General features: G+C 39.9%; 1 protein-coding gene across 46 annotated transcripts in view; it reads right to left on the bottom strand.

Annotated features, from left to right (window-relative positions):
- The window catches only part of ANK3 (ankyrin 3), a 906473-nt gene that overhangs the window by 240409 nt on the left and 652132 nt on the right, over nt 1-13932 (bottom strand). For 32 of the 46 annotated variants that reach the window (XM_077454076.1, XM_077454078.1, XM_077454087.1 and 29 more), the window contains 3 exons: nt 7980-8078; nt 5824-6009; nt 1664-1687 (listed from right to left, as the gene is read on the bottom strand). In XM_077454076.1, coding sequence (XP_077310202.1) covers nt 1664-1687; nt 5824-6009; nt 7980-8078 — 309 coding nt within the window. The remainder of the gene's footprint in view (nt 1-1663; nt 1688-5823; nt 6010-7979; nt 8079-13932) is intronic. The other 14 variants (XM_077454071.1, XM_077454083.1, XM_077454088.1 and 11 more) reach the window with 1 other exon arrangement.

Genomic DNA, 13932 nt, shown 5'->3' with positions numbered 1-13932 from the left:
CTCACACATACAGAAATTAGTATACAGTCATTTATTCAACATTATTCAACACCTTTAAAGTGTTACTAAGCCCAAGAGCCTGCATTCACTATATCTGGTCTCCCACATTACGCAGAACATGGAAATGCAATAATTTTAGTAAATATAAACTGCTAAATACCGTTCTCATCAGCAGGAGTTTTCATTCTACTTTGACTATCCTATGAGGCTGCAGGATCCCTGACCCTCTGTCTGGGCAGTACTAATTGGCCCTGTGCTGATCACATGCATCCTCCCAAGAAAAAAAATCTAAACGTTAGCAATACGCACCAAACTGAGCATGTGCAGACTGCCCCCAAGGCTCTGTTCTATCGGCAGATGGATTAGGGACAGTGGAATTAGGGAAGAATCAAACAGCCTTTTTACACAATGTGCATAATTAACCCCTTAGGTTCCAAGGGAGTATAACAAACTGCATGTTTTACTGCATATACAGACTGATTGTACTGTTGTGGGTTTAGTAACACTTTAAAGTGGAGTTCAACCCAAAAATTTAACTTCGGCTTTAAGGGAGGTACCCCCTGACATGCCACATTTGGCATGGGGGGGAACCCTCTTTTTAGAGGGTTCCAGTTCCCACTTCCTCCTGGCACACCTGCAGCACCAGAAGGAAGATCACATCTCCCCCTCCCTCTCGGCAATCATCTGGGACACGTCACAGGTCCCAGATGATTGCCGGCCAGTCACAGCGTGCAGCGCGGCTTGCACACACGCAGTGCATGCCCAGCTGTGAAGCCACAGCCAGGCGCCTACAGTGACAATGCCAGCGCCGCAGGGAGGAGGGGGAGAAGAGTGTGGCTTCGTTCCCCTCGCATCGCTGGACCCTGGGAGAGGTAAGTGTCCAATTATTAAAAGCCAGCAGCTGCAGTATTTGTAGCTGCTGACTTTTATTATTATTGTTTTTTAATTGGAACTCCGCTTTAACATTACTTTTGTGTGGACTGAGCCTGTTTGCAATAAAGCATCTATTTTTCTACGGAAGCACTAGAAATTAGCTCATGTACTGTATGAGAGGAGCTTATTATCTTCTATAGTAGATAAAAAAATATTATGAATTAGTTCTGATGCAAACCCAGTTAATTTCATCTGATCTATGGTTAAGTGAACTATAGCTAAATTGTGGACTTTTATTGAATCAATAACTTTGCAAAATTCATGCAGTGAGTCTTCAATCCATTTCTCAAACAGCTGAACTAAAGGCAATCGGTAAAGAGCAGAAATTTTAGCCATGCTAGCTAATAAAGTCTTCATCACTGAAGGTCTGCAGGATCCAGGTTCTGGTCACCAGTTTGCTGACACCAGGTGAGTGCAAGTGTCATGCAGAGAAGCCTAAGAGGAACCACTCTAGGAAGGAGTGTGTCAGGACTGTCTGCCGCTCTGAACAAATGCTGAACAAACATTTACAAGATCATTGCAGACATTATGTGACATGCTGTCAATTTTGCTGCTCTTTTACAGTGCTCAGCCGCAGACAGCCCATGTACAGGATTGCCTCTTATTGCACATGCTACCTTGAGTTCTAAAGCAAAACAATAACTACATAGGAGGCAACACAAGAAAAGAGAAAGAGAATGCAGCAGCAGTGCTAAGGTAGGAGCAAGTGACTGTGTGTATATATATATACCTCTGTTGTCCTATTCACCACCATCTACGTTTACACATTGGGAAGCAAAGAGGGGGGAAAAGAATGAATGGTTAGTCCACCACTGATGACATGGATGACAAAGGATTATGATAACTGTATGGGACATTGGATGACCACAAGGCACACACAGAAGGGGACTTCAGAGTCTGATGGTTCATTATCACACAGCATTACCAGGTGATTCTGCATGCTGTATCAGGCAGTTTAAATAAAACAAATTGTATTAATCACTGGAAAACGCTGTAGTGTGAATTTATACTACCTAGACAAATACACACATTGCAATGCATTGGGGTTATTTACCAAAGGCAAATCCCCTTTGCACTACAAGTGCAAACTACAAGTGCAACGTGCACTTGAAATTGCACTTGGAAGTGTAGTCGCTGTAGATCTGAGGGGTAGATCTGAAATGAGTGGAAGCTCTGCTGATTTTATCATCCAATCATGTGCAAGCTAAAATGCTGTTTTTTTATTTTCCTTGCATGTCCCCCTCGGATCTTCAACGACTTTACTTCTAAGTGCACTTTCAGTGCAATTTCAAGGGCACTTTGCACTTGTAGTGCAAAGTGGATTTTCCTTTTCGTAAATAACCCCAATTAAGTCCATAAATTATTAGCAAATAAAAATCTCTTTGGAAACAATGAATAAATAAATGAAACTAGAAAAATAGAACACTGGACAAGATGGACAAGAACAGGAAATGTTTTACTAACATGCCAATAAGCACTTTACAGGCTCTTCATGAATCTATTCTTAGCAGACTAGTAAGGGTTAATACTGCACTTGGAGCTGTGTGTTTTTTATTCATCAGTAGGATCTTTAAAATAAATGTTTACCTCCTTGCCTGTCAATCACGCAAGCAAGCTCAAGCAATAGTAAAGTCACATAGAATAGAAGAGGAGAGTCTGCAGTCAGATCAGTAACTGCAGTCTATTAATGTCAAAGGCACGACATCGAGACTGACCAATAGCAAAATAGAAGGGCGGATTTTTCTGAGCCCAACACAGGAATGTACCAGTATGCCTGTTTCATGGGCAGAGCCATCTGAACCCTCCTGTATTGGATTGTAACTGTACTGTCTTCCTTAATTTTGTAAAGTGCTGTGAAAACTGTTGGCATATACAAACCCTGTTAGGCTTGGTTCACATCTATGCATTTTTAGTGCTTTTTGCATTTTGCAGATTTTCTCTACAGAACGTGTTCCATAGGAAACCATGTTAAATGGGCTGTAGTGCAAATCTGCAAAATGCAAAAAGCACTAAAAATGCATAGGTGTGCATCAGGCCTTAAGGCCTGGTTCACACCTATGCAGGTTGCAGTTTGTATATTCCAGGTGCATTTTGAATTTTTCAATACACATTTTTGATCCATTGAAGACGATGGAACCAAAAATCTGAAAATAATCCATGGCCCTTTCCAAAAAATGCAGATGTGAACTACATCCATAGGAAATCATGTTAAATGGACTGTTGTGTGTTTCTGCAAAACTGAAGATGCACTGAAAAAATGCATAGGTGCGAACCAGGCCTAAGTGTTCATGCACACTGTACAAAAAAAAAAAGCGAGTTCCCTTGGCCAAAAAAAACACTCATACAAAACCTTTTTGTACAGACGTTTGGGCATTTTTCTTCTGCCTGAAAACTCCTCTCAAAAAATCCAGGTGTTTTTTCCTGCCTCTAAATATTGAGTTTAAAATATGCCTCTAAACATCTTAATGTGACTGGATACATATAATAATATTGAGCTGCATCTGCAGGCAGTAAAAAAAAAACTCAAAGCTACTGCAGAAGCAGCTTTTTTAAGCCCAGTGTGCATGGACTCTAATAATAAAATAATGCACAATTGCTTTGGATGAATTTGATTGCTGAGCAGATACCCCTTGGGTTAGCCTTATCTTGAGGAAAAAGTAGGAATCATCCAGGAAATTCTATTTTGGATGACTAATACACCACTAGCACCTTCCCTAAAGCCGACCATAGATGGAGCGATTTCCTTTCCTGCAACCTGCAATTGTGCAACCAGGTAAAATCCAGCAGGCTGCTTGTACTCAAGTTGATTGATTGATAAACTTGGGTACATTCAGACTGCTCATACATACTTTGGATCTCTTGGCCGGTTCAGCATTTGAACTGTCTATGGCCGGCTTTAGACTGTTTGGTCTGTGGTTATCTGCAGAGGTAACAGTGTCCATAGCTCTCAAGTCTACAGTTATCTATAGCTCGCCATTTATATAGACTGGGGCCAACTATTACTGTGAACAATGTACATGTGGCCAGGAAACTGACTAGGTATTTATGGCCCATCATGAGTTATGGATTAACAGCTTCTAAGAGCAACAGAAATAATTCTGAGCATATGCAGTTTTTCATCTGAAAACATATAAGAAATGTATGTATGATGTAATGTATGATAGCATGTTCAGGCCAATAATAAAAACAGTAGTTAGTTTATTAGTGAACTGTGTATAAAGCTTTAGTAACATGGCTGACAGCCAGCCTCTCATAAAATACATTGCTGGTGCCCAATGCTGTGAGCCAATTCTTCAATTAATATTTGGTTATCATCAGAGCATTTTTTGGTAAAACCAAGGACTTAGCCCTATGTTCATGTATTTGGGACTTTAAACTTATTAATCCAGCCATGCACCAGCTTGCTTTTTATGCATCTTTGTTACAGTGGAAGACTGAGAAAAATAACATGACAATGTGATTTGTTGCACTGTACTGTCCTATCTGGATGGTATTTTCAGCGATGCTCAAAGAGTTTTTAAACTGACTTTTTATTTTAGTCTGGATAGCGTGGGGAAGGGTTGTTTTGCTGTCCATGTTCCTGCTAGGGAGAGCCAATCTCTATTTATTTTGCTGCCATAGTCAACTGGATTAAAAGTGATGGAAAATTCTCAATTTTACAGTCACCAGAACAGGAATAAAAGAGTAATCATCTGATGGAAAAACATGCTCTGGTGACAACTGCTTTGGATTTACTTCACTTTTGAGAGATTTCCTCTGACTTCCTGCAGTAACTCATGTCTTTCCTTTCTTAGTCTAAGGATCCTTTTCTCAAGTGTATCGGCATTTACTGTAATTGATATACTAAGCAATACCATTGAAATACAACAGCATACACAACAAGCTTTTACATTGAAATGGCCAGACCATAATGACCATTTTTCTATGTGGTGACACTTCAGGTGAAATTTAAGTTTGGCAATAAAAAAGAAGAAAGAAAAGGATTTCCAGTCTGATTAACAGCGGGGATCTCTAGATTGAGTCCTGAACCCCTTCTACTATAATTCAGCATTAAACATGATGGGCACATGAAAAGCATTTACTGTATATATACCACACAAAGAGGCCGATTTACTAAAATATTTGCAAATATTCAAGCAATTGTGTAAATATTCACTTCAATTATCCAATCATGTGCAGATGACACAAGTAAATTATTGGATAAATGAGGTGAATCTTCATACACAATTTTACAATTAGAACACTTTCAAAGACTTTAGAAAATCAGCATCAATGAGTGGTATTTAGAACAGTTAGATAAATGACTATTTGCATTTGAGTTACAATTTAGGTAAAATTGTTGATAGGTCTTGAACCTTTATATAACATTAACATAACAGAAAAAGCTAAAAGGGGTTGTAGGAACATGTATTTGGACCCCCAAATCCTATATTTATAAAGATTTGTTCTTTAATTTCCTACAAGGATGCACATATGTGTGCACAAAAATATAATAGGAGAAGAGAAAAGGGATGAAATTGATACACTACTCTAGATTTGTTTTTTATATATATAATTCAGTATAACTCTTAGGTGAAACTACCTTGTGCTGTATATGTGTTTTCTATTAGAAAATAATTGCATCATAGCAGTGCATACATTCATATGAGCTGGTTATACTGGCGCATGCTCAGCTTAAAAGGTTGATAACAGAAACTTTAATGCCAAAAAGAAAAAAATGTGCTTATAAAAAAAGGCTAAAAACTGTACATTGGGGTTGAAGCAAGGGTAATGACATTTAGAACTGAAGGAAGGTTTGCAACGCTTTATTTATATGCTTTACTAAAAGACATTTGATTTTATTACAGCGTGCAGAATATAGTGCTTTCCATCCATGTCCCACTCACAAACCTTGGATTCCACATCGGCATTGTGGTCATTTTGAAGGAGAAGTGCAGCAGCTTTTGTGTCATCCTTCCTGGCAGCGATGTGGAGTGCCGGAAGGCGAACCTTCCCTTTTGTGTCATTTTCCAGAAGTAGAGATACCACTTGGTCATGGCCCTGCTGTAAAGCGACTGCCAGCGGAGTAAAGCCATCCTGTGGATAGAACAAAAAACAGAGCCCTGGATTTAAAACCTCTTAAAACCGTAAGCCCTTGTACACACGGTCGAAGAATCCGTCGGAATGTGTCCTATCGGACCGTGTTGTCGGATAATCCGACTGTGTGTGGTATGCATCGGACTGATTCCGTCGGAATATCCGTCGGACCCAATTTTCCAACTTGTTGGAAATATTTTCCGACCAACTGGTTCGATCGGACATACTCCGATCATGTGTAGAGAATTTTGATCGGACCAAGTGCCACGCATGCTCAGATCAAATTCCTACATCAAAGCTATTGGCTACTGGCCTGAACATAGTCCCATCATAACGAAATTACGTCATCACGTTCTGAATGATCGGATTTTTCGACAACTTAGTCTGACCGTGTGTATGCAACAGTTTCGGACAAGATCCGACGGACAAAATCCGACGGATTTGGTTGTCGAAATCTCCGACCGTGTGTACAGGGGCTAAAAGACACCCTACCAGAACTTAACCATTTATAAGTGCTGGTTTTGGTACATTGAAGAGGACATGTGGAAACTGTGCTTGCAAAAGACAAGCAGGGGACAAATGATTAGTCACTAGTAACACCTGAAGGCTAGCTGTTGATATTTTTACTAAAGGCAAATTGACTGTTCACTTTTTTCAAGAGTAGTTGCAATTTGCAAGGAACATTTTCCCAGAGCTTGTTAAATGAGGTGAAGCTCTATTGACTTTCATCATTTAATCATGTGCAAGCAAAATCACAGATTACGTTCCTTGCAAGTAATGGGGTATTGTTTGTAAAGTGAAATTTCACCACATTCACTAAGCTCTGGGAAAAAAATGTACGCAGTGGTGGAGATTTAGAAAGCACAGACCCACAGAATGAATGATGCAGAACAGGATTTTAAAGAGGAGCTCCAGTTCCCCCCCCCCCCCCCAAAAAAAAATAAGAGTTAGCTACAAATACTGTAGCTGCTGACCTTTAATATAAAGACACATACCTGGTCCAGGGATCCCTCATTGTCCTAACCTGAGCCGATTATTCAAACAGCTTTGGGTCCAGGCACCGGCATCTTGACTAAGGGAAAATTACAGTAAAGCCTTGCTGCTTCACAGCCGGTTTCCCACTGCACAAGCGTGATCCATGCTGAACTTTGTGAATAGTCCCACAGTCTTCCAGGACCTGTAATGTGTTCCAGAAGGCTGTGGGGGGGAAGGAGAGGGGGCCAAACTTCTGCCCGGATCGCCGTGTCGATCTGACCAGAAGTGGGAGCGGGCACCTGTCAAAATCTGTTAACCGCTCCCCCCCAAAAAAGTGCCAAATGTGGCAGAAGGGGGGGGGGGTATAAACAAGCGGAAGTTCCTTTTTTGGATGAAGTTCCGCTTTCATGAGACCAACAGTCAAAAGCACACTGTCTTATATAAAAATGCAGATATTGTCATATTAGGCTTAAAGCACAGGCGTGCTTAGGCATAGTCAATGATATTTGCTATTTTTGAAAATAAACGCAAGACAAAAAGGTAATTTTTTTGGGATATTGCTTACACACAATTAAATATTTTAGATGTTACTTACAGGATAGAAAATCTTTACTTTTTAAATTCGGGTCCGCTAAAATTTGTGTTCAATGAACTTGTATCATTTTGCTATGTAATAACTCTGACTTATTAGCAAACAACTGGCTATTCTGTCCCTGTGATCATCTTAGTGCTGTAATCCTCTTTCACCCAATATAATAAATAATGTTAATACTTCAAGTTATCATTGTTGGGAGGTGATTTTGACAACATACAGCAATAGTGAGCCAGTGTCACTAGTTTCCATACTCCTCACTTTATCAGAAGCTGTTAATAGCAACAAAGCAAAAACTATTTGTATATAGTTATTATGTGTTGACTGCATGCAATCCTGCACAATCATATATTCATGGAATGTCCGTCAGATGTTTATGCCTTTCTCCAATAGGAACGCTTACCTCTGTAGCGAGACTCTGACCCGCCCCATTGTCCAGCAAAAACTTTACAACCTCCAAGTGATTCTCCTGTGCTGCCATATACAGTGGTGTAAAGCCATTCTGAAAATATAGAAAATACAGTTTAAATGAGACGTGGTCCTATAGCTCATTGTATGCATTAATAAAACAAGCTGATACAAGCAGGGATTTCTTAAATAATGCAAACAGCAATATGCAAAGTGCAGACCCTCATAGCAACCAACTAAACCCTCCTTCATTATTCTAGTTACTATAATCAAATAAAGCTGAAATCAGAATTGTTGTTATTATCCATTACTACTTACTTTAGGTTTTTTGTCATAACAGAAGACATTGTCTAGGAAGGAAAGGAATATAGATGCTAGTATTGTTGACCTTCTGAAAAAGCTGGTTTGCAATCGCTTCAAATTACTAACCTACTGTTCGCATTGCAACTCTAATGGTCACCAAAACGTGTCTCTACTTGTATCACCCTAGAAGAGACACAATCAGCACTAAAACCTAATTTTAACTCTTTCTTACTTAAACTCAAGGAAGCATTTTAAGGCTTTTGTCAATGGGTGAATGCCGAGTGCTTTCAAGATCGGTTCGAGACACTTCTGAGATCCTTCCTGCAGTTGGCTGCCTTCTTGCCTGCATTTGACCTTCTTCTGAGCTGCTCTAAGCTGCTTTTTTATTCCCATTAACTTGAATGAGGGGAGGTGCAATCCTGACATAACCAAAATCCTGCATACACAAGCCCTTAGTTACACAGTTACTATGTACTGAAAGCACAATTTTTTGCTGAAGCCTGGCAATATATCTAACAACCAACTGCTCAAGCTAATGTGGGTTCAGAAACGGGTGGCCTAAATATGTTCTATCACCAGGGCCACCATCGGGAGGGACAGCCCATACACATGTAGGGGTCCAGCCGCCCCCTGGCAGGGCTGGGAGAAGGCAGGAGCTGGAGGAGCACCTGCCCCTGGCGCATTCTTTTCATGTGGCTTCAGGGATGCCGCATGGCTGTGCTGGCTTCCTATACAGGTGCTCTGTGTCATTGAGCTCACATCAGCTCATTACTGCCACCTCTGGCTACTTCCTGTATGTGCACTCCACTTGTAGGTAGTGCAGTTAGTGTTAGTGTAGCGTCCTGCCCAAAAGAGTCTACCTTGTTGTGGTGGCAGGCTTCAAATTTTTGGGCTAAAATATAATTCCTTATTGTTAAATCTTAAAAGCACTGATGACTTGGAATATACTTTTCATTTTCATATATTAAGTTGTAAGTTAAAATAAAAGTAGGTGCACTAAAGGTGGGATAGCTAGTGGGCGGATTTGGTAGGATGGCCAGTGGGCAGGCCCTGGGGAATGTTGGTGGTCAGGCCAGCGAGGCCCAGGCCTAAATCTGTGTAAGGGGCCACAAGATTTCTGGCGGCTACCCTGTCCATCACACAGGCAATGTGATTCAATCCAATTCAATCCAATCCGATCCAATTGGTACATGGCTTAAAAAAAAATACTCTGTAGTATCCCCTAAAAATATCAGGAGTTTGCACCTCCACCTCTAGCCATCAGACTACCTAACCCAGTGTTTCTCAACTTTTTTTAGTCAAGTTATGCACAATTTTGAGGTACCTCATTCTAAAATTTAAAAAAAAAGTATTAATTTTATTTATAACAGCAGCATGCACACATAGGACACCCAAAAATAGAGACGATTCATTCTTACAAAGCAAATATACCTTTGCACACTGGTACTGACTATATTCCAGAGATTATCTCCTCCCTCAGTTTCTCTCCCTAACTCAGTTAAAGTGACTCCAGTGCTGACAGAGAAGGGAAGGGGAGGGGCAAGGAAGGATGCTGTGCAGGTGCTTGACATCCTCCTTATCAACTGATGATGCCATCAACTGTTAAGATACTAACGATGCCCAAGGTTGTAATGGTGCACAATCAAAACCTGTGTCTTTGTGTAACAAAAAGGCAGGCTAGATCCCTCCACTGGCTTGTACGCAATTTTTGGACAATTTTTAGGCATGTTTTTGTTAAGGCAACCCTGAAGAAGGCAACCCCAGGGTGTCACAGCACCCAGGTTGAAAAAGGCTGGCTTAATCTTCAACAGCCTTAATCAGAAAGGTCTGGAATGTAATACTATCCAGGTAAAGCTAGATGGAAAAACTGAAATATCTAAAGGTCGGCACCACATGTGTTGAGAGTGCATACTAGAATGCGTGTAAGTAGAGGATTCATATTATTGCACTTCTTTTCATGGACAAATTTATACATCTTCATCTGTAGATCCTCTATTGGTATAGATCCTAAGCACTTGCCATGGATGTATGGTTGACTGCTAGTGATTCCTACGAGATTAGGACAAGGATGGGTTTCACTGCTTGCTCCTAGACACTGCGCAAATAGACTATTATGATTAGAAAACAATAAATGATGTAAACATATAGTAGCATGTAGTGGACTTAGTTTATCTCATTTATTTGAACACTTTTTTCATAAAAGTTTAGGTTTCTTTATTATCAGCAGATTATGTCTAAAGAAATGGAACCAAGCCAAGAAGTTACCTTATCTGGCCAAAATTAGGTTTAAAATAACAAGCATCTTTATCCCTTTTCCCAATAAGATCTGTATTCATGGACAGTTCAGGCTGCAGATCACATGGTAGATTATATAATAATTTCCCTTTTTGCAGATAAAATTTGCCATGGTTACCTAAGCAATTCAAATGCAGTATTTTTGGATAGTCTTTTTATAAAGCAAGATATGTCTTAATAATTAAGGAAAGGATGCTGAAACACAGGGGGGTGCCAGTGAAGCAGCTTTGTACCGATATGTAAGAGTGCACAACTAACACCCACGGATGCTTTGCTTTCATATGCTGCCATCTTTTACATCGTTTTCAGCCAATCACCCTTTTTAACTCTGCTCCTGACAATCTCTTCCATGTCTCCCAGTCTCTTCCATGCTTTGCTTCATTTTCTACTAATCGTCTGTAAAACTGAGATGTTAAGCTTATGATCCTGGTTTTCAAACCTGACCAACAGTACTAAAAAGTCTCTTTATTCTTGTCACATGTTAGATATTTATTTTATCTAACCTGCATCACGCTGTTTTCAGGATGCTTTGCCAGCCTCAGTGTAACACATCAAAATTTTTAAGCTTGCCAAACTTGTTACAATCTGACTAAACAATCTTCTTTAGATCTATCAATAACTATGTAGTATAATAGCCTGCCTGATTAGGTACACAGTTATTGAATAATTTAGATAGGTCCTCATATTACATACAAACCCAATTCAAAAAAGTTGGATAACATAAAGTTAGAGATCTACATAAAAACAGAATGCAATGATTTTCAATTTTTATAAACCCACATTTTTTTCACAATAAAAATTAGAAAACATATCAAATGTTTAAACTGAGAAAATGTACCAGTTTAAGAAAACCATAAGGTGATTTTGAAATTGATGGCAGCAACACGTCTCAAAAAAGTTGGGACAGGACCATGTGTACCATGGTTTAGCACCCTTTCTGTTTTGTTTTATAAATGTTCTGTAAAATGGCTGGGAACTGAGGAGACCAGTTTCTGGAGTTTTCAGATTGTTGTTTCATTCTTGCCTGATAGGATTCTAATTGCTCAACAATCGTGGGTCTTCTTTTTCGTATTTTTTTATTTCAAGATGTGTCAAATATTTTCAATTGATGAAAGGTGTGGACTGAGGGCACACCAGTTAAGCACCCGGACGATTCTACTATGAAGCCATGCTGTTGTCATAGGTGCAGTATGTGGTTTAGCACTTCTATTGTGAATAAAACATAGGTTTATAAGATTTGCAAATTATTGCATTATGTTTTTCAAGATTTTGCACAGCGTCCCAACTTTTCTGGTATTGGGGTTGTAGTTTTGTAAAATCGAAAGATAAATATGCAAAGATTGTAAGTTTAGATTGTAATATGTATGGTTAACTTAAGACATGTTCTTCTTTATATGTTTCACACTATACTCGGCAAAGCAGCCTGATTATCTGTGCATATGGAAAGACTGATGCTTGTGGGAATCAATGAGCCTTATAAGCATCGGGTGGGGGGGGGGGGGGGGGGTGCCGTTTAAGATGTGCCAACGGCAACTGGACGTACAGAGCCTCTTAGAAACTGAGCTTCATAGAACAAAGCTGGTGCGCATACAGTGCTATGTAATCCACTACCAAATCAAACTGGAGCCCAGGAACCGAGTCAAGGAAATTGAAAAATATCCAAATGAGTTTATTAAAATTAAGTATTGTATGAAATTGTGCAATACAAATGATTGGAACCATATTATTGAAACAAATTGCAGAGTCTCTATCTGCTTCTTCTGCCAGCATTGTGACGTAATTTCTGGCCAGATATGCGTGTCACTTCCAGACCTCTGTGACTTTGGTGATTACTACAATTATATATACAGTGCCTTGCGAAAGTATTTGGCCCCTTTGAACTTTTCAACCTTTTGCCACATTTCAGGCTTCAAACATAAAGATATAACATTTTTATTTTTTGTGAAGAATCACCAACAAGTGGGACACAATTGTGAAGTGGAACGAAATCTATTGGATTTTTGAAACTTTTTTAACTAATAAAAAAATGAAAAGTGGGGCGTGCAAAATTATTCGGCCCCCTTGCGTTAATACTTTGTAGAGCCATCTTTTGCTGCGATTACAGCTGCAAGTCGCTTGGGGTATGTCTCTATCAGTTTTGCACATCGAGAGACTGAAATTCTTGCCCATTCTTCTTTGCAAAACAGCTCGAGCACAGTGAGGTTGGATGGTGAGCGTTTGTGAACAGCAGTTTTCAGCTCTTTCCACAGATTCTCGATTGGATTCAGGTCTGGACTTTGACTTGGCCATTATAACACCTGGATACGTTTATTTGTGAACCATTCCTTTGTAGATTTTGCTGTATGTTTGTCTTGTTGGAAGATAAATCTCCATCCCAGTTTCAGGCCTTTTGCAGACTCCAACAGGTTTTCATCCAGAATGGTCCTGTATTTGGCTGCATCCATCTTCCCCTCAATTTTAACCATCTTCCCTGTCCCTGCTGAAGAAAAGCAGGCCCAAACCATGATGCTGCCACCACCATGTTTGACAGTGGGGATGGTGTGTTGAGGGTGATGAGCTGTGTTGCTTTTACGCCAAACATAAATCGTTTTGCATTGTGGGCAAAAAGTTTGATTTTGGTTTCATCTGACCAGAGCACCTTCTTCCACATGTTTGGTGTGTCTCCCAGGTGGCTTGTGGCAAACTTTAGACGAGACTTTTTATGAATATCTTTGAGAAATGGCTTTCTTCTTGCCACTCTTCCATAAAGGCCAGATTTGTGCAGTGTACGGCTGATTTTTGTCCTATGGACAAACTCTCCCACCTCAGCTGTAGTTCTCTGCAGTTCATCCAGAGTGATCATGGGCCTCTTGGCTGCATCTCTGATCAGTCTTTTCCTTGTCTGAGCTGAAAGTTTAGAGGGACGGCCAGGTCTTGGTAGATTTGCAGTGGTCTGATACTCCTTCCATTTCAAAATGATCACTTGCACAGTGCTCCTTGGGATATTTAAAGCTTGGGAAATCTTTTTGTATTCAAATCCGGCTTTAAACTTCTCCACAACAGTATTACGGACCTGCCTGGTGTGTTCCTTGGTCTTCATGATGCTCTATGCACTTTCAACAGAACCCTGAGACTATCACAGAGCAGGTGCATTTATACAGAGACTTGATTACACACGGGTGGATTCTATTTATCACCATCAGTCATTTAGGACAACATTGGATCATTCAGAGATCCTCGCTGAACTTCTGGAGTGAGTTTGCTGCAATGAAAGTAAAGGGGCCGAATAATTTTGCACACACCACTTTTCAGTTTTTTATTTGCTAAAAAAGTTTAAAATATCCAATAGATTTCGTTCCACTTCACAATTG

This window comes from Lithobates pipiens, unplaced genomic scaffold (genome assembly GCF_037356315.1).
Source record: "Lithobates pipiens isolate NorthernLeopardFrog02 unplaced genomic scaffold, aLitPip1_a1.2 Scaffold_25, whole genome shotgun sequence".
Classification (NCBI taxonomy): domain Eukaryota; kingdom Metazoa; phylum Chordata; class Amphibia; order Anura; family Ranidae; genus Lithobates; species Lithobates pipiens.
The sequence above is the reverse complement of the archived record's forward strand: the minus strand, read 5'-3'. Positions and strand labels throughout refer to the sequence as shown.